This window comes from Battus philenor, unplaced genomic scaffold (genome assembly GCF_028537555.1).
Source record: "Battus philenor isolate CCGP_79_NKW_IND1 unplaced genomic scaffold, ilBatPhil1.0.hap1 SCAF_7, whole genome shotgun sequence".
In the NCBI taxonomy this organism is placed as follows: domain Eukaryota; kingdom Metazoa; phylum Arthropoda; class Insecta; order Lepidoptera; family Papilionidae; genus Battus; species Battus philenor.
In genome coordinates this window covers 5,038,455-5,062,449 of record NW_027181737.1, presented here as the reverse complement: position 1 = coordinate 5,062,449, position 23,995 = coordinate 5,038,455, and the positions used below count along the sequence as shown (strand labels likewise).

General features: G+C 31.0%; 1 protein-coding gene across 2 annotated transcripts in view; it reads right to left on the bottom strand.

Annotated features, from left to right (window-relative positions):
* The window catches only part of MFS9 (major facilitator superfamily transporter 9), a 42,434-nt gene extending 24,345 nt beyond the window's left edge, over nt 1–18,089 (bottom strand). Inside the window, exon 1 of one of the 2 annotated variants that reach the window (XM_068774256.1) lies at nt 17,916–18,089. In XM_068774256.1, coding sequence (XP_068630357.1) covers nt 17,916–17,971 — 56 coding nt within the window. In that variant the 5' untranslated portion in view covers nt 17,972–18,089. Of the gene's footprint in view, nt 1–11,088; nt 11,335–17,915 lie in introns of those variants that run through there. The other variant, XM_068774255.1, reaches the window with a different exon arrangement.
* Nucleotides 18,090–23,995: the final 5,906 nt, after the last annotated feature.

Sequence of the window (23,995 nt, the reverse complement as noted above, 5' to 3'; positions counted from 1 at the left end):
TGTGCCATGACAAGCATCATAGCTTAAATTACTGCGTTCATATGACAGTGCTGTATTAAATTTAGAATTTAAAAATCCTGATTTAAATTGAATAGTGTCGATCGATTCTGGAATTGAAGATAAAATTACGGTGAAAGCTACAATCCCATGAAAACATTCTGTAATATGTAACATTAATTTTATTTTTCTATTGGAATGTGACAGGCCAATAAATTCTTATAAGCACTCTACAGGGACAGATAGTAAAAAATAATTGACTTTAATATGTTATATAGTAATCAGAATTTTTAAAAACGATTTTTCTTAGTACATTATCATTATATTATTTTTTTTGTAACCATATTATATTTTTGATTTTTAAAAAGAGTGTAACCTACATTAATTAACAGCAAATGAGCTGACATTCACCACCCTTTAAAGCTTTTACATGTATAAGTAATCATACTGTATATGTTAAACACGAAAGCAACTACTATTTATTTATAATAGAGAATGCATATTTTTGTCTTCTGCAATATAGTTTGTTGAATGAATGTCGCAAACAAACTTTCCAAGTGTAATTTAATTACAGTTCCCACGATTCGGTGTACAACGGGCAATGTACGAAGCAAACGCAGTCAAACTTTAGGACTTCCTAACAAAATTACCAGAAGAAATGAGGGTGGGAGGAAGAAAAACTTCTGTTTATTACTTTCTCTTTGATGTGGACGTGACAGTTTGCGAAATTAAAGTTTTTATTTCTCTCTTGTGTATACAAATGTTTGAAATTGCTGTTCGTGCTTCGCCAATAAAAAAAATATTCCTCAAATTTTTTCAAGTTTAGCCATAAAATAAAGACGACTTTTTAAAAACTTATTACAAAATAAAAAGCATAATGCTATTAAAATTATAATAAATACAATATTGTTAATAATAATAGTCAAATAAATTAAATACATAATAATAGAATGTAGTGTTCACAGGGTAGTATATAGAAGAGTCAAAAGAACTCCAGAAGAATGCCTTTTTCAAAACCGCTAAGCGCAGCATATGACGTCCGCCTACAAGGGGGACAGACGATCTTACTAAGGTTGTCGGAAGACTGGATTTGTAACTTCCCATCGGTCTTATTGAAAATCTATGGAAAAAATCTATGTCCAGCAGTGGACGTGATAAGAGATAAATTCATTTTTCTCGCCGCCAACATTTCCCTCTAAAATGAAAGAATAAAAAAATCAAAAGTTTATTTAACACAATATATTTACAAAATCTTACAATCTTTATAAAAATATTTTATCGTAAACGTAGGGTACATGAATATTTCTTACAAATAAAAATTTCTTTCCGAGGTGGTAACAATCCTCTTGAGGAATACGTTATGATTACTTATACGTCCATGCGTGGTAATGAGACTGTCCGCCCACGACATTCTACCCCCCCGTCTGTCTTTCCCCCCTATATCACTACCCAAGCTTTTAATTCAATGCCAGAACTACCCACGCATTGGTAATATTAAATAAACTTTTTACTTAAAGATTAAGACGAATACTACGTTTTAATTTAAATAATATAAGCACTAATGTAACAAATGTCAAATTAATGTTCATACATTCTGTTACACCGAATGTTACCATTGCATATGTTTATATATAACATAAGTAATTTACAAGACCCTATTTTTAAATATTTCGTGTATCTAAGTATATATATATATATATATATATATATATATATATATATATATATGTAGGTACACACACATGTGTCTATTCGATAGTATATTTTTCTTGACCTTTTAATATATAATGTGCCATGTAATAGACAGGAACTTTGGAATCTAAGACACATACTTGACCTAGTGTACATACTAGAGAAAACACGACGAGTTAATATACATCAGTTGTATTTTATAACACATAGCAAAAGCTACTAACTAATCTACCTTTTTAAAGTTTAACAAGAAGTTCTTCTGTTTTATATATTATAGTTCTACCGCCACCTACTAATATTGATTCATAATTTTGTATTAAATATCAAAGAGTACAATTTGGTATATTTCTGTTTAGCATGATAGAAAGGGCGGCAAATCATAATGATTTCACAAACCACAGATCACGTTTCCGTATCACGAACAATCACTCGTTAGATTGAATGAACCAATGGTTTCCTTCGGCAAACAGTGCCTAAGCAAATATGTGGGGAAATTTAATATTATACCTGTATTAATATTGAGGAAAATTCTGATAGACAAGTTGCTTTTACTTGTTATTTCTATAAACTATTTTCGTTTATTGCGTGTTATAGTTTTATACATGGTGATTATATCGTATCGATGATATAGTATTGATGATAGCTTTAAATAGGTCAAGCTGTAGCTCATATGTTGTCAATTAATGCGTGGTACATCTTGTCCAAAAATCAATGAAGTATGAAATAATAAAAAGCATTTTAGAACGAAACATAGATATATAAACGAAACGGATAACATAGATATATGAAAATTAATTATTGTTTACTATCTTTTCCTGTTAAATTCTGTACTGTTAGATGTTATTGGTCCGTCGTTTTCAGAAAGAAACAATAAACTAATATAACTTAATTCAAAGAGTTCACTTTGTAGATTTGACATAGGTGTAAAAGCATTTTGAAAATAAGTCAGCTATAGATTTACCTCTTTAAAGTTTTTATTTACATCTATAGCCAAACATCGTGTATACATACAATATATGTAGTTATAATGTCATATGCAAATATTGTACTTCGTTACTTAAACGACGTTATATGATGTTTTTAAATGGAAAATTTTATTAATAAATTATAAATTGTTTGAGCCAACGTTTCACTTCATTCATTCCATATAAAGCATCAAAAAATAGAAAAGAAGTTTCGACTGTTTTGTAATTTTTTAAAACTAAACAATTTAACAAGACAAAAGGCTGCCTCGTTTATATTAAAGAAAACAAATAGGAATAGCTCACTATGTGAAGGCACAATAAGATTGTTATCGTAGGAAGTTAGTAATAATATATATGAAATATTTGCTATACCAAAATTTGCAATTTAAAAATGAAATTTATAAAAAAATCATGGCAAAATACGAACTCGTACAAAACGCTGGCCTAGGACACTGAAGCCATTAGTTAGTTGATGGCGAAGTAATTGCCCACGAGGATAGACGACTTAATAATAGATCTATTCAGCTATACACATAAATTGCTTAGAGATAAGGTCTTCCTTGCAAATTGCGTAATAAAAGCTGATATCTGAAAGGATAAAAAGTTTTATATAAAACCATGTAAATTGAAATGTGTAACTTTAGTAAATGTAAACAATGTCGGATAACTTTTTTTCAAAGTTTATTTTCAAAAAACCTCTATTCAAAACCTTTCATTTTACTGGAAGGTATGTTTCTAAAATATCTTTTATCCTACTTTAAATATTTTGTGAAAGACATTTTGAGAATATTTGTCGAGAAATGTCAAAGAAGCCAACACGTGGTTCGCAAATATCAGTATACCGACACCTACGGCAATATGCAAATAAAACCACAATAATTATTCTGTAATAAAATTAACGTTACGTGCCGCGGCAATTTTAAATATTTTTCATTCAGACCGCGGGAGGCATATAAGACCTGCATCTTAAAAATTAAAAAATATCGTTTAAGACGATATTATTTAGTATTTTCAATACTGCATAGCTATAATTAGCGGGAAAAAGTTATAAATTTTAATATGCATTCCGTACGCGCATACGTGATGGGAAGTTATCTATATTCGACCCTAAAACTTATTTTTTAGAAACCCCATGATTTCAAAGAGAACTGTGAATGGCCTGAACGGAAAGTGCAGCGAGTGTCGTATTCGCGTCATATGGCACGGAATGATGATGAATGATGAAATGGTGTTGAACATAGTTTTTTAGTGATTTCTAGCAATATAGCTTTAATTTTATATTCCTGTAATTTATAATTTCTTATACATTGAGACTATTATTTTAAAATAATTTAAATACTAGTGATTTTACTATATCAAGAGAATACGTCTGAACGTATTGTGAACTGTATGCTGGTTGTACTGTGAATGTAAATGTATTTTGTATACACTGTATTGTGTATGTACTGTGGACGTATTGTGAACTAAATTGCAGTACGTAACATGGTTTTGTTAACTGAGAAAAAATTCATTGTTTGAAAATTACACGTTTAACGCTAGATTAAGTGTTAAAGTCGCAATTAACATTCAGTAGCGATTTAAATATTTATTTTTATAAACTTCGCGAGCAGTGGTAACCCAGCGGTGGCGGACTGAGACTTACGATTGTATGTCAATCTTATAAAATTGACACTGTGCATTAATTATAAAGGATTGTCACTGCTCACGAAATTTCGAGAGAATGGGCAGCAGTGTCCTCTGCGTACCATAGTATCACACTGCGATCGTCAACCCGCCTGCCAAGCGTGGCGATTGTGGTATATCCCTTCACAGATGTTTTTAGGTGCGGCCTATGCCTTGCAGTGAGCATCTATGGGCTATAAAGACGATATATTCAACTTGGTAAGTAATATCGAAAATTAGAAAAAAAAATAAGTACGCATTTTAGTTTATTTATTACGAATAAAATATTATACTTAATAACCAAACGACTAGAATACAAACTTGAGAAATGAAAAAAAAAACAACGCGACAACCCTTCAAATTGAATTTTGACAGCTGTCAAATGATAGCGTGGTTCGGAAAGTCTAAAGTCATATCGTTTTATTTATAAACCAAACAAAGAATGTCAGCAATATAAATGTTTACTTACATTGTACGAATGTATCTTTGTGTCAAAGATTCGGTAAATTTTTTTAAAAGGAATTTTTCAAGCAACTTTTGTTGGGGGAATTACTTTACATGACTTTTTTACCTTCAAACATACCCTCATAATAAATAGATCATTCATCGGTCTATCTGCAGCACTTTAGCTACAACAATAGGAGCATTAAATGGTCATCTAACTGACTATGTGAAGATATATTGCTACTGAAACCAGTGCCCCGCTGGCTAAACATGAGTAAAAAAAAAGTTGTCGCCGCGAGCGTTCACGGCGGCCTGTTCGAACGGAGCGTACGATACTCCTTTCGTTTCAACACGCATATTCCTAAGACGGTACAGCGGTTACGGTAGTACTATAGTAAATTAAATTATAGTCGATAAGATAGTAAATAACATAAATATATAACACAATAAAATATAATAACACAATAAAAGATAAAATAGTACATAACAATTATAGTCGAGCCGTAGGTAGCTTCTTGTTAGGATAACAATGCCGACATATTATGTTGTTTGACGAATTGAAAGTGCTTGTAGTAGCTTATTCGAATAAATATTATTTTGATTATGAGTGTTACTCTTAGATTTACTCAAAACATAATTATAAAAAAACCTTGAATATATTGCAGGCATCATCCTTCCATAAGTAATAACCAGAGATAGAAGTGGCTGATTTAAATATAATAATCATATGTTAATATGAAATTTCGGCAAAGCGAAGTGCTTCACATGCTTAACAACTATGAACGAATATGCTTAACAACCTGTACTTAATAGAATAATCTTGTTTATGAATCTATTAGCTTGAAAATCAGTATAAGGAGTCCGCCGATGTGCCATCGATAAAACTGTTTAAAAGTTTAACAAAATGGCGGCCATTTGTGACACGACCTATGTAATTATATATGTAAGTGAATAAATAGGCTTGCACTGTTTACTTCAAATGACAGTATGAGAAATGACAAGGACATGTGTGACAGACGGGAGATGACGATATGAGATATAAATGCTTTTTCAACGACTTTGTTTATTAAATTGAAACGAGAATAAATTAGTGTTTGTTTGATGAAATAATACCTTAATAATTATAATAATAAAATGGATAAAGAATATGTTGCAAATGTTCGTAACATTCATAAGTCAGTACAAGTTGTACCGGTTTATGTTTATCGTAAATTTTAATAAGATTGACAGATATTCGGTACATGTAATTCAAGTGTGCTTCACATCAATTATTTCCTTTATGTATTTTTAAAATATAGCATTAACTTAAAGTTAATATTTATTATGTACATGAAGATAGTTTATAGGTTTAAACGCTTTAAAGGAATTGATGTGTATGTCATTTACGTTCAATTAGTGTACGTAATTATAATATGTTAAGAGAAAGTTTTTTCAGTTTATTATTTACTGTATGTCCCTGTAGACTTTCTATCGCCAGAGGATTAAGGCTTGTGACATTTTAATAGAAAGAAATAGTGAACACTTTATACAAGGTGATTGGAAATGAGTTTTAAAGCTTTACAAATATTGTATAGAAAGAACATTGATTGTAGAGTGTGGAGCCAATTGGGTTGCTAAACGTGGCGTCTATTATCATTTTTATTTGGAATTTATTATTTATCTACCCATAGATATATTTGAGGGAGGCGTATACCTTGCAGTGGGCTTATAGTGTATATGGGCTGAAACGACGAGATTATGGATGTGATTTTAATAACAAAATATGTCATCTTTCCAGACGTTTCATTGTTCATGAAAGACGTGTCCGTTTTGAAAAGCCTTGATGGAATCCGAATCTCTTTCGAAACCATACCGTTCTCTACTTTCCTCGGGGCAGTAGTAATAATCCAGCAAATTGACTTAATGACTGACGATTGACTTTTACCGCTTACTTTATGCACATGATGAGGTCAAAATCACTTAAGACTCGTTGGTAACATATTGCAAAGAGCCTGATTTTAATCTTATGTTGGTTGAGGACGGATTTGGTGCGTCTTGTTGTCTATGGTATGGTATGTGTTCAACACCACATTTCAAAGGGCTCAATTCTTTTCCGGTCCACTGCGCGAATTGACCATGATTTAGAGTCGCATATAAAATGTAGAAAACCAGCGTGCTCTTGAGTAGATAATCATCATCATCACAGGAGCCGATAGACACCAAGCCAACAATAGCCAAGATAATCGGTCTTGCGCTGCATGCATCCAGATACTACCCGCGATAATAATGATGTCGTCGGTAGACCTAGTGGGCAACCAGTGACGTCGAATATATGTTTATACTTCAAAATTTTAAGTTTTTTTTATTTACGATGGTAACGATAAACAACTTATGTGCAGATGCATTCGAGGATTGTAAAACGCAATAATCTAATAGCCTATTCATTCTGTTCCGTGAGTGGTCAATGTAATAATGCAGCATATTACAGTAGCGTAATTGTCTATAATCCGTGGAGAATTACGTCTAAATAAACATGATCAATTTACATCAACTTAAATGTCAAAAGTTACAAGCAAACCTTCGCAAATATGATCACATTTTAAGCAATACACAAAGTCGATTTGTAACAAAATAATTATTTTTTTCATTTAATTTATATTTAAATTATGAAAAGAAATTTTTGGTATTTATTAAAAATCTACAAGAGAGGGCAAAGTCAAGCGTCGTTTGGCCAAAATGATGACGCCTTATGCTTTCAGTGATACCGTGAGAACTCAGTATATAAAAAAACATGTACAGGTTAACTGTATGTATTATTTATTTCAGTTAAGTACAGCAACTTTTAAGAACAGAAAAAAGGCGGGGAATTTGAAATTGAAATAATTGTTATAATTTACGATTTATTTTCATGCAATATTAAAACTTTGTAAATTCAACGGGATACAGCACACGGCATTAGATTTAGCACGTTAGCTCAAAAGTATCATTTGTAGAACACAACTTTAAGATTATTTTTGTTTTCATGTCAAAAAAATAAAAAATAGGATTTATCATTATTTATATTAAAAATATGTCCAATTAAATAAATAATCAATCATGAAAATCATCAAAATGAAATTATCATTAGACAGCATAGTAATATTATGTATTAAAATACAATCTATACAAACATATAGAAAAGATTTTTACTTTTGTAATGCCTCATCACAACCTCTCTGGAACTATAAGGCTTAGACTTCAAATTTGTTAGAAATATTCTTTCCACTACTTAGTGGAGCTCAGCTAAGAACGAATTTTACGGAATTCCACCCGAAGGGAGAGTTGGGAGGGAAGCTCAAAAAAAGAATTCTCTTACGTATAAAAATTGGCCAGTATATTTTATATAGTATGTTCAAAAGTAAAAACAATTTTATAAAATTACACTCACAAAGGCAGTGCGGGCCAAGCGAAGCGAGCGGGGTATAACTAGTGGTTATGTATAAGAGCAAGCGCCGATTGGAATGCAAGGTCAAAAATTCAAACAGAGTTTCAAAAAGGTTTTATAGAATTAAAATATACTGGAATGTTTCTTGTCCACGGTTTGTTACCTAAATAGGAATCTTCCTTGTACCCTATAAGTATTTTGCTTCTATACATTAAAGTTAAAAAAAAAAACTATACAATTGAATAAGAATACGTTATTGTAAGTAGTCGCTTTGAAGACCCAATACGGTGAAATAAATAAATTACATTATTTATTATTGTTACATTAAGAATTTCGCGTGGGTGCCTTTCTAATTTTGAATCTAGTGGAATCGGTGAAATACCATCTCAAAGCTTTGGACTCCATACAGACACGAGACAAAAGGCTTATTGGTAACGATGCTTTGTTGAGCGCCAAGCTTCAAAGTTTGAAGTAGCGGAAAAAACCTGCCAGTTTATCGGTGTTTTATAGACTACATTTTGGAGAGTGTGCGTCGGAATTACATAAAAAAGCTCCACGAATTTCTGACACCTGTACACGGTTGAAATCCCTTCAACTCGCAATAAGTGTTTTGCAACTACATTTACGATGCGAACAGCTAAGGAATGGAACAATCTACCGGCGTCATTGTTTCCTGGTAACTATAACTTGGTAGTCTTATGTCAAGAGCGAATAGGCGTCTTCTAGGTACGCATGTGCCATCATAAACCTCGTCATCGATTAACAACTGGCGAGACGGAGGTTAAACACTGTATATAAAGATAAAAAAAAAAAACTTTTAAAGAGGTTTAAGCGTGCATATGCAAACGTAAAAATTTAAGCTTAAACGACATAATAGATTAAAAATACTGCATATACGAATATTATTGTTTTAAATTTTCATACTACTGTATTTTTATATCATTTAACTAACAAGGGGACTTGTACCCGTAAAAACTTTAAAGAGATAAATTCACCATACACCTTATCCAATTCAATAATTTCAGATATAATAAATAACGTAATGCATAAAAAGCGATATTTTTTTTTATAAATACTGATAGATATGTATTAAAAGTAATTATTGTTTATTATCTGTCCCTGCAGAGTTTGACAGAAGTTATTGACCTGTCGCATTCTAATAGAAATAATAAATTAATTTATTTTTAATAATTGGGTTACAAGCCTTAAAACTTTTTGACGACAATATATTTCCAACTCATCCTTAATTATCTTGTATATACCTCTAACTAATCATCCCGTATATACCTGACAAACAAAAGAAAATAACTATTTTATTTAAAGTAATAAAGTACAAAATAGTGTACATTATTTCCTGGTTGTTAAGCATTGTTAGTCATATTGCGTTAGAGGCGTCATACAAATTTATTGAGCAATAAAAGTAACGCGTAAGTAATAAAAGAAAGTTCACTCGACTACAACAATCGAATTCGATATTTTCATATCATCTATGTTTAATAGCGGTAAAAATTTTTTCATCACTGAAAAGGTGACGGCTACCACTATTGTGCAACCCCATGCCCAGGTACGAGCCGATCTGAACCATGTTCGATAGCACAGTAAACCAAACCAATACACAGGAAAAACAAGAGAAGAAAGAAGAAGATACGTATAATAACGAGTCTCATTACGAATATCATTATATATAACTCTTTCCCATGATCTCTCTGTGAGACTTACAGCACGACAGTAGAACAATACAAGTCGACGTTTTAGCCCATATACGCCCACTGTAAGGCATTGGCTTCCCCTAAACATACCTATATGGATGGATATACTACAACCGCTATGGTTGGCAGGCGGGTTGCCGATCGCAGTGTGGTCTTATAATACGCAGAGGATGATGCTGCCCATCACCTATAGACTTGTTTGTGACCGAAGAAAATTCTATATAATTAAAGCACAAGGTGTAAATTTTATAAAATTTTATCCCGGGAATCAAACCCCCTACTTACTGGCAAGTTTCAGTCCTTTACCACTACCACTGCTAACAAAAACGTTTTCATAAAAAAAAAGTTATGATCTTAATTATGAAGCAGGATTCTGTGATATTTTTTTTATTATTGTTAGATTTTATTTAACATAGATTGTATAATATGTTTTATCAATAGGTGTTTAATAAGCTCATGTTGGATCTAAAAGCTAACAACTATTGTCCTTTTAATTTTATAATATTCTACGATTACAGCAGTTTTTAGTTTTTCTTTTAAGACCTTCATGGTCGCTGCGCTCATATGGTATATCGCCATCTTAAGATTGTACTGAATTATAAACTCTGGACAAGAGAACATTACTTTTTTGGTTAATGGCGAAATTGTTTACATGTGAAGATGTTACATTATTATGTAGTTTTGTTGACCAGGTATACGAAAGAAATATTTTTTACCTATTGTCTGGCCCATTTAAGTAAAACAGTGCGTATAGTAAAATTTTATTATTAATTAATTTAATTGATTGGATCTTCATGTGAAATATATTAAGAACCGATACGTTCATCAAAACTAAAAAGCTATAGACAGAAAGGCTACATAGTATATCGAAGGCACAAAACAAAACTTATTTTCACAACATGAATCAAATTTACACATAGCGGCAATACCAATTTACACGTATATTCCAGTTATACAATGCTACTATTATTAAATTTTTATATTAACCTTAATTATGAGAACTGAACAAAAAGTATATTTTAAAAACATCAAACTTAAAATTTACATTATTTAATAATTAAAATGCACGGTATAATGATTTTATGATTACGGATTAAAACAAGCTTTTGCCGATTAATATTTCCGGTTCAGAATTTTGTCTATTATGTTGCTTGAAATGTTTGCCACACGTGGCTGGTTGTACACTTTAAATGTTTATTTTAAATTTTCGACTTACCTCTCTGTGGAGTTATAAAACATAGCAGCTTGACGTTTCAAATCATCGCCCACTGTATTGTCTTCGGTCATTTTTGATCACAATTTTTCACTACGGATCACTGTTCCGTGATTTTATCACACAAACGAAAATAAGCCTTATTTTAGAGGTAAAGGGTAGATTTTTAGATGCGAGTAGTATTGTAGAGTAAATATTTCGAGGCCGGCAAATCGGTGTTTGACGCCCGCGCCTCTCACTCGCCGCTGTCGACTGATCACCCACTCACGCGACCAAAACCCCCACTAACCATGCATGTTGACATTGTAGCCGGCGACACGTGAAGACGTGAACGTTTCGAGGGAAGTACAACAATGGAAATGCAACTCAATATTACTGTTAGACGACCTCGCCGTTGACTGTTCATACTGTGTAATGTTAACAATAACATGGGGGTTCAATCGCATTAGTTTGTGGGCGGAATTCATTCGAAACTAATGCTTACTCAATAAACAAATCCAGAAAGCTCTTTACTAATACCTTACTACAATTATGTATATTGGTTGTTCGTTTTAAATTTCTGCTAAATATGAGATTTAATATCTGCTATAGCTCATTTGCTGTCAATTACTGTATCGCAAAATCAAGGGATTCAGAAATAATAAATATCGTCGTAATGGTGAGAAAAAGCGTTTTGAAAATTCAGCCTATTACGTAATAAAATTATTTATTGTTTACTGTCTGTCCATGCAGACTTTGGACCGCCATAAGTTACAGGCCTGTCGCTTTCTTATAGAAAAAGCCAACTTATGCAATATATTTCGAGTGACCATTTTACACAGAGTTATTTAAAATAGTTGTAAACTCTTTAAAGATTTACGCTCACAAATGAGCAAGGTATACATTCCCATTTAAAGATTTTACTATGTATTTCCAATCATTCTGTATTAGCATATTCCTAAATATATAAAAATATGTAAAGTTTTTCGAAATACTATTTCCAACTAGAAATGTGTTTGTGTGGTGATAAGAACTGATATGGAGAGGATCACTATCTGCTTTAGATATAAAAAATTAAGCCATATTACAAAGGCACTTAACAAAATTAAATATATTCGTAGTCCGTTTAAATATATATATATATTTTCTATCCTTGACTGCCCTGTGACCGTTTTTCTTTTGATCTCATACATTACTGCGTATATTACTTCTTACGGAATGTACGCGCATACTGTAATAGCAATCTAATGCAAAGACAAACAATGTGTCATAGTTTCGATTTCCAAATGAGTCCATATTTGCAAAAATTGTCGATGTTAATTTTTGTTGATATATTGTGTATGTTTCGTTTACTTGGAAAATCAACATGACTTTTTTATTCAATTGACCCTTGAGTTATTGTACGCATTAATATTTTTTGCACTACAAATTAAAATTTTGCAGACAGTGGTCATATCACAATAGATATCGTATTCGTAATTGATTCAAGTAAAAATAACAAACTGTATTTTTTACCATAAAGGGCAACTTTTACTTAGAGAAATGCATTCAAATTTCGAATGCTTGTTATCGACCGAACCCATAGATATTTTTTTTAAATCTCTAGATTTTAGATAAATGTTATAGTTAAATACATGGCGCAATAACTAAATGAGATACATCGTACATGTTTAAGTGATTTGGGCAATAGTCACGTTGAATAAGAAATTCAAAATAAGTTATATTATTATATAATACATTAACTAACTGACCCTACCGACGTTATACTGTATGACGTGTACAGACAAAATAAAATTGGCAACGTAAAAATTATGGATTTTTTATATTGATACGACAAGCACTCAACGAGTATCTTTGCTATTTATTTACTAACATTACAAGTGCAAACCGTAATGGAATTTGTAATTATTTAACATGGAGCCATCTGTAAAGTATTGGGAAACTACAAACATATGATCGATTCAATCAATTTTAAGTTACGTCGTGATCAAGGCTAATATGGATTAGTTTTATATTATAAGCATGTCAGGCATAGAACGTCTATTTTCTCCTCTCCAAAGATTTTCAACAGAACCGGTTGAAAGTGTCCTGCCATTCAGTCATCCCGCGATTTTAAAAAAATCTCTATCTGACCACATAGTGGGTGGATGTCTATAACCTTAAGACCCCAGCGGCAGGTATGCCAGGAAAAAAGATTAATGACGAAGACCCGCGTTTCTCAAATGTTACAGAGCGATAATTAAAAATAGTACAGATCGAATAAGAAATTAAATGAATAGGAAAAAAAACACAAATGTGAAATAACTAAAGCTAAAATAAACAGAAAAGAAACTTATATGAATATGCAAAAAATGTTTAATTGTGAAAGTAAATAAGTATTTTAATTAACGATTTTATTTATTATAAATAAGTAATCAAAAAACTCATAAATACGATAGGGTAGAGCAAGAGACCAATAGTGGGGGTAATTGAAAAAAAAGGCGACAGGGATACAATGTCATATAATTCACACTTTGTGGGTAAGTTATAATGGATTGCCGAAGCTCACAAACAAGGTTCAAGAGAATGAGTTCCAGCGTGCCTGCCTAGGGTGGAGATTATAGTATATCCCTTATAGATATCTTTGGAGAAGGCCTAGGCCTCGCAGTAATTGACTATGGGCTGAAACGACTACGATATCGATATAACGATACATATATAAATAACAATTTATACACTACAATATATGGTGTTAACTGTGGTGTATTCGTGAAACAGCACAAATATTCACCATAATTTATATATGTCAGGTTGATTGAGAATATGTTATGTACAATAAAGTTTAATAAAAAATATCAATAAATTATTCGTCTTTTAATATGTAATAAAATTATTTCAGTTATTTCTGACTATACGTAATATATCTTAAAAATGTAAAATTACCTTTTTCTTTTCTAAAGCCTCGGAATTGTAATGAGCATTGTATTCCTACCAAACCTTGACTTGAATAGTTTAACAACGCGTACATTGCGATAAAAATTCATTGCTTACCAGCATGGAAGTGTTATTGCAAGACATTTAGCGTTAAAAGCGCTTAGTACAGGTCTTTTTGTTTTAAGTAGTAAATTATAAACAGTAATCGAATATTCGGATCCATATTTGTCTAAATTTATTTTTTACTAGAAAATACGGCTTCAACGGAGATGTTCATAAAATTTGTCACCTGAAATTTCATTTTTCTTCACTCCTCCCCCTCTTTGTTATACCACGTTAAACTTTCTATAGCCCCCTCAAAATAAAAATTTTAGATCATAATAGCAAGGTTCCGTGATAATAAGCATGATTTATTTATGAAAATTAAATCAATAATAAATATATACAGCAGAAAACGATTAAATAAATTCTTTATTGTTCAGATTTCCAAAGGTTTCTATATATTCTGAGATATCTATAATCGACATTGAAGTATCTTATTAGTGATCGTCGATCGGCGTGACAGATGATTACAGAGATGACATAAGGCGAAACGTAAAAGCCTTCCCTATATATTACCAATCGGACCGGTTGGAAGCCGCCTACATCCTGCATGTTCCGATGACCTTAACAAGGTCGCGTGGGTGAATGTCCTACGGTTGTGAGTGAATGTTCTACGGTTGTGGGTGAATGTCCTACGTTTGCTAGTCTCTTCCCTGGTCACTTCAACTTTAAGACCCCAGCGTCCATCAGTTCTGCGCGCTGTATGATCACCATTTCAACTTGAAATTTAGCTGGGCTATTACAGCTACTTTCGTACTTCTGCGGAACTCTTCATTCTTGATTCGATTTCGTAGATAAATCTTGAGCATAACCCTCACTAAGGCTCGTTTAGCGACCGAGAGTTTTTTAACGTGGACCTGAGTCGTATCACATTTCACGACGTAATTCATCACTGGTAAAACCTTTTGGTCGTAGACTATCGTCAACAATATGAATAAAGTTATTGTCTTGGGTCAAGGAAGGCCTTTTTACAAGTAGTATGTATAAACTGATAACAAAATCTTTTTGATTGTTCTATTTCTATCTGGCTGGTTTAGATAACATGAAAAAAATTATATTTTAAGAAAAAGTAATAAAAAAATTGTTTCAAGTTACGTTTGTTTTTTTTTTTCATAACAATTAATTCCAATGAAAAAAGAGAAAATACAACGCCAGCCGCGATAAATATTTTGTGAGGTTTATAAGAGTTAATGCAGTATCACTAAGGGAAGCACAACATTGGTTTTCCAGTTTTAAATAGGTAGTGGAAGTGATAATGCTTCCACTCTGATCTTGCACATTTAGGTACCCACTTGTTTCGGTCTTTTCTGAATTCTATAGGCAGCAGTAGCATATTTGTATCAAGAGAGAACTGCAAAAACTAATGGTTTTATTTTTTATCTGAATTCACATAATATCAATATGAGCGACATCATGTTCTATAAGGTACTATGAGATGATAAAGTCATGAAACAAAATGGTACCTATAATTGAATATAAATAAACTGTAAAAACTATGTTACAAATTTTCAAATAAAATGCGAAACTTTCACCTAATATATTATAATTGTCTTAAATTAACTTTGCTGAAAACTGATAAATTAGTGGTGGAGAAGCACAACTGTGGTATTAACCAAGACATTAGTACAAAATACATAGATCTTTTAGGATGTGCTTAATTGTTTGTGAACACTTGAATAAGATGAAGTTCTGAGAACATTGAATTCAGATATCATACTAAGATAACATTGATTCTTGAATATGCAAATTTGATACTTATAAAGAAAGTATAATGAGGTAATTACAAGTAAATTATTACACAGTTAGTTGTTCTAATAGTCTTATTTTTGATGACCATCTACAAAGGGCCAATTTCGAATATTTTTCAGACGAATTTTGTAACACTACTGAAATATTAAATATCTCTTAAATTATAAAAAATATCCAACCCAAATAACGCAATTTATAATATATTTGACATTGGACATTATAAGAATTGAATATATAAATAAAATCAAACATCAAACAAGAAGAAAAGTGACAAAATTTACTATGTCCTTATTAATGACAAATTCACAAAAAAAGTAATATTGAAATTAATGAATGGATGGAAATGAGGACATAATAAATTTCAGAACAGGTTCAAATATTTATTTTCTAATATTAGTATATAGATTAGTTTGTAAACAAAAATTTTGTCTGTTAAACTATTTTTTAATTTTCTCTATCATTATCTAGATTAGGTACCTTATTATTATTTATTTAGTATTAAGTTTGGGTACTACTGTTGTAATAACATGGGTTATATGACTATTACAATCAAAATCTCTTTAATTTTCTGAAGGTGGTTTTCAGGTTGTGGTCGTAATCTCTCAGGGTAAGTCAATCCAGTCAAGATGATTTAAGTTAGCAACCAGTTTTAAAAACTAAGAATCGAATAATTAGGTTAATCACCATTAAGTTAAGTGGGTGTTAAATTAGTTTGTTAAAATGATTCATGCCTTAACCAAGAGCTATATCAGAACCTGCGCCTTGATAGTTTCATTTCAGAATTTCCAACTAGTTACTTATAAGTATTTATTAAAAAAAAAGAACAAATTCAACACAAAGATATATTTCTTTTATGTTTTCATAAAGCTGATTGTTTATGTCAATTTCTCTCCAGTTGCAAATTATCCCTTTTTTCAATTTGACATTTATGAATATATTTAATAGCAATATAGAAGAACATGCATAATAACTGAAAAGTTTTGATTGAATCAGTAAGGTCCTTTATTTGTTGTAGGTTTTGTTTTTTCTATTTTGTTAGCTTATTGATTCAAGTACAAAGTACTGTGTTGTTTTGTACCTATTAAAAAAAATTGTTTTGTATAATTATCATTAATGTATGGTCTTGTTTTAAGATTTACTATAATATTTTTTATGTATGTTTGTGTTAATGACGTTGATGTGCCATTGTCATGCAATGTCTCCGTGTTTTGCTCGGACTATCAGAATACTTTGGTGTTATATACCCTTTTCTGTTAACCTTACAACTATTCAACAGCGTGAAATAGTGCTAACAAACTTGCCTGAGAGAAATTACTTTGACTATAATTAAAGAAGCTTTTGATATTGCCGATAATTTTTACGGCTTGGTATTTTTCATATTTTACCAATTTTATTTTTATTTGAATACTGCCAAAAATAAAAGGGATAGTCTCTAGGCTTGGTTTATTGAAGTTTTGAACTTAAAGCATGACTGTAGTAAAAATCCTTTTATTGGGCAATTTAGTAAACTAATAGTAAGAGAATGCTGCAAATTAGTGCACTAAAAATGTTTTAAAGTATTTGATGTGATCACAAATTGCTTGCAAGCGTCTAATTTATACCTAAATTTTTATTAAAATCAAGCAATAGATATTTGTAATTATATCTATTAATATTTAAATTGGTAAGAAGTAACAGTTTAGATATAAGATTTCTTTAAGTTAATGGTAAGCATCTTCTTCTCAGACTATTCTTACTAGAGAATATTTAAAAATATCAATATTGTACATTTTCAAATATTAAATAAAACAGTTTTATTCTTTTAAATTACAAATATTGTACAGCTGCATATTTGTAATGAAACATTGAAAAAATATTTTAAAAAGATATACAAGAATCGACTTATTAGATTCGGAGAAAGCCACATGCATTTAACCCAGCATTTTACTACTGAAAATCCATTAAATATACTAGTTTTACTCTTTATTAATTAAAGGTAAAATGTACAAGTAAAGGTAATTTATATGTGTTATGAAATTTCTGTTATAACCATTTTTTTGCTAATACATTTACGTTCGATATAAGTATATTAAATAAAAATTGCTTACCCAAATTCGGACACTATTGGAGTATATTTATATCTCTTATATCGACTATTATTCATGTTTGTTGTTTTAACACATTTTGGAAAAATATCACCAATTCTCTACTCTATTACACTATTCATTGTTTTGTATGTATAAGTAAACAAATATTATCAAAATAAACAAATTTCTAGTAAGTTGACTTTACTTTCCAGAGTAACTGTCAGTGTCAAAGTTAGTTGATTTTGACAACTTAATACTACGTGAAACAATTGTACAACTATGTAAAATGGGAAATATTTTTCATTGTATTAAATAACAAATATAAAATTATACTTATAATTGCAATGAAATAAATTTTCACTTCTATAGAGTTAAAATTAATCAGATTACTAACAATAAAAATAATACATACTAAGTACAGGTTTGTGCCTCGAAATGACGCGTCGACCCTTCACTTCAGACAAGCAATTCTGCGAGCTACATCGGAAACCTTGGTTCTTTTGCGGATTTCTTAAGTAGAGTAAAGCTTGCCCTGAGCACTGTGATAATTTGGAATTCTTAAAACAATCCATACGATTGGCAATGCAAAGAATCCTCCCATAGAAAGAGAGTGTGCTGCTGATTGATGACAGGCCTCAACTTTTAAAGGGCTGTATTACAGTCAATGGGAAGCACTTAGAAAAACCTTTATTAATTTTTAATGATTTTATATTAATGTATTAAACTAACATTGTAATACTAACAAATAAAACATGTTGTTTTTCTACGTAACAATATTTTGGCAAAACTAAGTATAATCGTTTACAATTTCGAGCGTAATACCTCCGACGGCTACTAGAGCCTTAGCCGTGCCACATAGACATTGGACATTCCTATCATTGGATATATATGTTTGTTTTAAGACCTACTTGTCCGGAGGCTCTATTAAGATCATCGAGCATTGTACCTTCCGAGTTTTACCGAGTCTTCCATGGTGTCGGCCATTGTGACTATAGCATCACAAACCAAAGGTGAGGGATATATTCGCAGTTTATGTTGACGCCGAGCTTATTACTTTGATGATTAGGTCACTAATAATATAATTATTGCCTTTATTCTAAGAAATAAGTTGAATCGATAGGAGTTTTGAAAAAAATATCTGTATGTACTTTAAATAAAAAAAAAAAACTAATGTAAAACTATTTTTAATTTGAGTTTATTGATCCACTAGTCATATTTAACAAGGTATAAACTTTTGCCTTGATATGAAAACATAATATATACAAATTGTCACTTATAGTGATAAATTAAACTCGGCGCATATCGTATTAGAAATGAAATATAGGAGTAATTTCTTAAAAAAGCTTGGAAGTATTCGGTTTTATTTCTTAAAGTAAACGAAGATAAAATTTATTGCTGTTGGTAAAGTGTTGAAACTGAAATGTTTTGCGGCGAAGTCTCATTATTCATGTCAAATTTTACGCTTTGCACTATGACAGAATAATTATTACCGTAGCGGAGGGTCGACTTAACGGAAAATGAAAAAGTTTTGTCGCCGTTATAATTTGTTGCTTCTGTCTTCCGCTTCTATTATTTTAGCATAAGTGGTTATATCTAAAAATTGAACTCCTCACTTATTTTACGACTTCTTGACTAAAGTGTTTGGACTGAGAAACAAAATTTTCAATGAATAAGGTATAACACAGCATCTTCAATAAATAAAGCGACAACGATACAGAAATAGTTATTTTTTTCCAGTTCAACATTTTAGAAATTGTGTATTAATAATAGTATTATTTTAAAACATAAAAGAAAAGATTTTGTTGAAAAATATAAAGAAGATTATAGACTTGATAGTTCCATTGATACAAGTGACCTACTTTTCTTGAAGCGTGATGAAATAAAAAGAAATTGTTTGGTTTTTTTCAGGGTTCATTATCATACTTTTGTAAAAAAAGGTCCGTGTAAGAAATATACATATTTTTAATATAAAGATGTCGGCTTATATTTATTGTCGTGGGATTATTAACAAGAATATATAAAATACATAAACACGTAAAATAAATTTAAACAATTTGTAGTAATTATACGCAATAAATAAATTTTGATATTTTGTGAGAGATTGTCGTTTATCGTTTTACAAAAACGATAGGCGTTGTCTTTATGGTTTTAATAATACCGTTGTCATTTTAATAGATGTTGTATTTTTTATGTTTATAACCTGTGAGTATATGTTACCAATGCATAATGACACAAATTAAAAAAAATATATTTATTGCTATTTTAGCTGTCACTGTAATTTGGTTTATTTTATAGACTTTAAAATAAAATAGAGATTGTAATGAGGATTTCTCCTAACTTTCGGAAACATCAAGTATGTAATCTCTGTCTATATTTGGTTGTTAGCTAAACCACGTCTTTCATTTTTGCCTTCAATACTACTGTTTGGTTTAGTGTTCCGTAGTTAGGGACTAAAGCATTTTAATGTCTCGTGGTGGCCAAAACATTACAGTTAGTTTATTCTTTTCATTTATTTAATAGTTAAGTTTATTATTAGGTAAATAATTATGTACGCTTGTACGCACATGAAGGGCAGTTACGTGTATAAACAATAGGAATAAATAAATAATTTATAATTTTTTCATGAAATTATTTATAGACATTTCTCGAGTTACGATCATTCGCATTTACGACGCAAAAATTTTACAATTTTTTCTAAAAAATGTGTAATTTTTTTTTAAGTTTTCGTCACATACCAAAACACACACTAACATACTAACGTAAATACATCGCCTACCAAACTTCATTATTTCAATGTTCAGTGTCGTTTGTGAACAGGGAAAATCAATATGGTTAATCGTTTAACTTTTGAAGAAAAATGTTCACTATGTGTCATGAGATAAATTACCATTAAAGGCGATTGTCGTTGATCAATATGAAAATTTAAAAAAAAGTTTAATATTCGAATTCACAATTATAAATGTATTAGACCATACGAGTTTTCAGATATTTATTCGTCGATTTCTCTGCATCTTTAAAAAAAAATGTTAATTGAATCAATAAACAGACATGTTTTTTTATTGTAAATAATGCTAAGATAAAACAAGTAAACTTATATAATTTTGTAACAATTTAAACAAGTGTAATAAATTTAACAGATCTGTGGTAACAATACAAAAAAGGGTTATTTATATTATGTAAAACATAATTTGCGACGTTTATTCCACTAAACAAATTGTTATCTTATTTCTTATTATTTCCCTGGTCAAATAGGTACTTCAATGTTACATCCAGTGTTTATACATGTCTAAACTTTATATTCTATAAAATTTAATAATTTCGAAAATTGTCGGTTACAGCTAAAGGTGAGTTGACGTTTTAATTACGAGCCCTTACATTTTAATTATTAATTCCATTTTACACTTTAGTTTGATCATACAATAATAATTGTTTCTGAGTTTCACGATAAAGTCTTTAAATATATATTTATTCGGGTAATTGTAAAGAAATTGTTTGATCTGTTATTATGTTTTTAATATATAACTGGATGCTACGACAAATATTCTGTTACAAATTTTACGTCTTTCTCAGTTCTCTTACTATGAAATCTCTATTATAATAAAAATAACTTTCTTTTTTATCTATGGTCCGTTTTAAAAAGTGTCATTTTCTTGACTTTTACGCATTTTGACATTAATTTTTTTAATAGATAAAACTGATATGAATAACAGTAGTGACACAACTTCCTTATAATCTTACTTTTTTCACACCAAACCGTAAAATGGTTTATTACACAATTTTGTCGTCTTCAAAGGGTACAAAATCACAAAAAATTAAAGCGATTATATTTGACGACCGACATGTTGAGACCAGTCTGCAGCTCCCGTGTACGCGGTCTAGATTTTAATACTTATGTCAGTTTCCATTGTTGTGTTAGATTATATATTGTACAAAATATTTTAGCTAATAATTCGATAATGTATTTAAACCAAATGCCATAAAATCTTTATTAAATCTTGGATTATCTTTACCACATGAATTCCGGTTATTGTAAGCGGATATATATCTCTTTGATCGATTAGTACAGATTATTAATATTGAATGTAACTCAATTCTTTCGGGTCGCTAAGTTTGTCTTTGTTAGCATTAATGTACTCGGTCTTATCTTTTGGTAATTATGAGGTCATCCATCTAACACATCGCGGTCTTTTCCTGTCGTATACTTCATCAATCTTTCTGGGTGTAAGTTATTTGCTAATAAGAAATTGTGCAGATTATATCGAGCTTATTGTTCAGATATATTAGTTGATCTTCGCATTGATAAGCACTTTGTTTTGATGGCGCTACAACCGTTTGTAGTCTAATCTGTTAGTATCCAGGTGGAGAACCTTCACATGTTCCTCAGATTGACTTTCAGCCATTTTGACTTATATGTGTTGTACGTGATCTATAAATGTGATTAAAATTTTAAGTAATTTGTAATATTTTATCAAATAAAACATCGAAAACAAGACAGAACACATCGAAATCAAATTCTTACATCATAATTTTCATAGTAATACGTCAAATATAAAATAGATTTCTTATGAACTCTTTAGTTACTTTTAAAAATGAACCCACTGTAGGTATTTTTTTTATTTTGTTTACTTGTGATTCTACGCAGATTAAACTACTGAAAATGGAACAAATATTTTAGATGTGTAACAGTATATTTTTTACACGGTTCTGTTTAAAGAATTCTATTCCATAAGAAGGACACCCAGAGAGTAACGGAGAGGGCTATGCACGGTGTTTTGCTGCAAGAAAGAATCAGAAACAAGAGGATCCGCAGAAGAACCTATGTCACGGACGTAGCTCAAAGAATTGCTCCTGAGATGATAGTTGACGGGGCACATCGCTCGTGTAGTCCGTGGCCTTTGGGGCCGTCGGATCTCGAATGGTGACCTTGAGCCGGTAGGCGCAGCATAGACCCCCACTAGTTAGACCCACGAAATTGTTAATATCGCGAGAATGCTGGATGCGGGCAGCGCAGCGCTGGTTATCATCATTGCTGTGGGCGTCTATCGGCTGAAAAGGAGAATTGCGCTTAAACAAAGACATTGCTATGTTTTAAAGTACAAATTAAAAGCAAAAACAAAATAAAATATTTAAATCGGATCGTACATAATATACCTAGTACGGCGTATTTAAATTGAGTTGCAAAGATTTTCATTAACAATCTTTACAAAGTTTAAAAACTTCCCGCAATACGTTGTACCTGTCACATAACTTTACGGTAGATGATTAATGAGTGGTTTCTGTCGACAAGCGATCTTAACACCTTTCGGGTGTGCGTTCATTTAATTTACATGTTCCATGTAAAGCTTTATATGTAAATATACGATGAAACGATTACTGTATCTTTTTTACTCTTTTATGTGAATTAAAATTAAATATTAGAGTATTGATGTAGCGATCTACACCCCGTACCACCTAGGGAAATTCAATATGTTAAATAAGATCTCCTTTGTTATATTGGAAGCCATTCAATTACTTAAATAGCTATTGTTTTAATGACAATTCTGCCGTAGAATGTTAACAGCTGGGTATATTCACTCATTCAATCGGTTTTTAACCTACGGAAGTACGAAAAAGTCTGTGCTCGTCGATAAGATTTAAAATGGTGGCCCAACCGCGAGCGAAGAAATTTGTTAGCCTTAACTACTTTTTATTCCTTACTTAGGTCTAACACCGCCTTCTTAACTCCATGCTTGCAATTCCTTTACTCAAACCATGATAGAAATCTACGGACGTCAAATAATCTTTTACTGCTTTGTTCTTCGCACAAATCTGATTTTGTTCATTTTTCCTTTCCCGTCCGAAGCGTTCTGCTTTTGAATTGACTTTCCCTCGGCATTAGGGTCAGGAAACCGATATATTCTTAAAAAGGGTGTATAGAGCGGTATATATATATATATATATATATATATATATATATATATATATATATATATATATATATATATATATATAACATTTAGTGTCCGCTAATTGTATCTGCACCACTTTGAGTTGACAGGTAGAGAACGCCTAAAGGTATAAAGTCTGCTTTTACAAAATTCGTAAAAAGGGTAAATAAATGA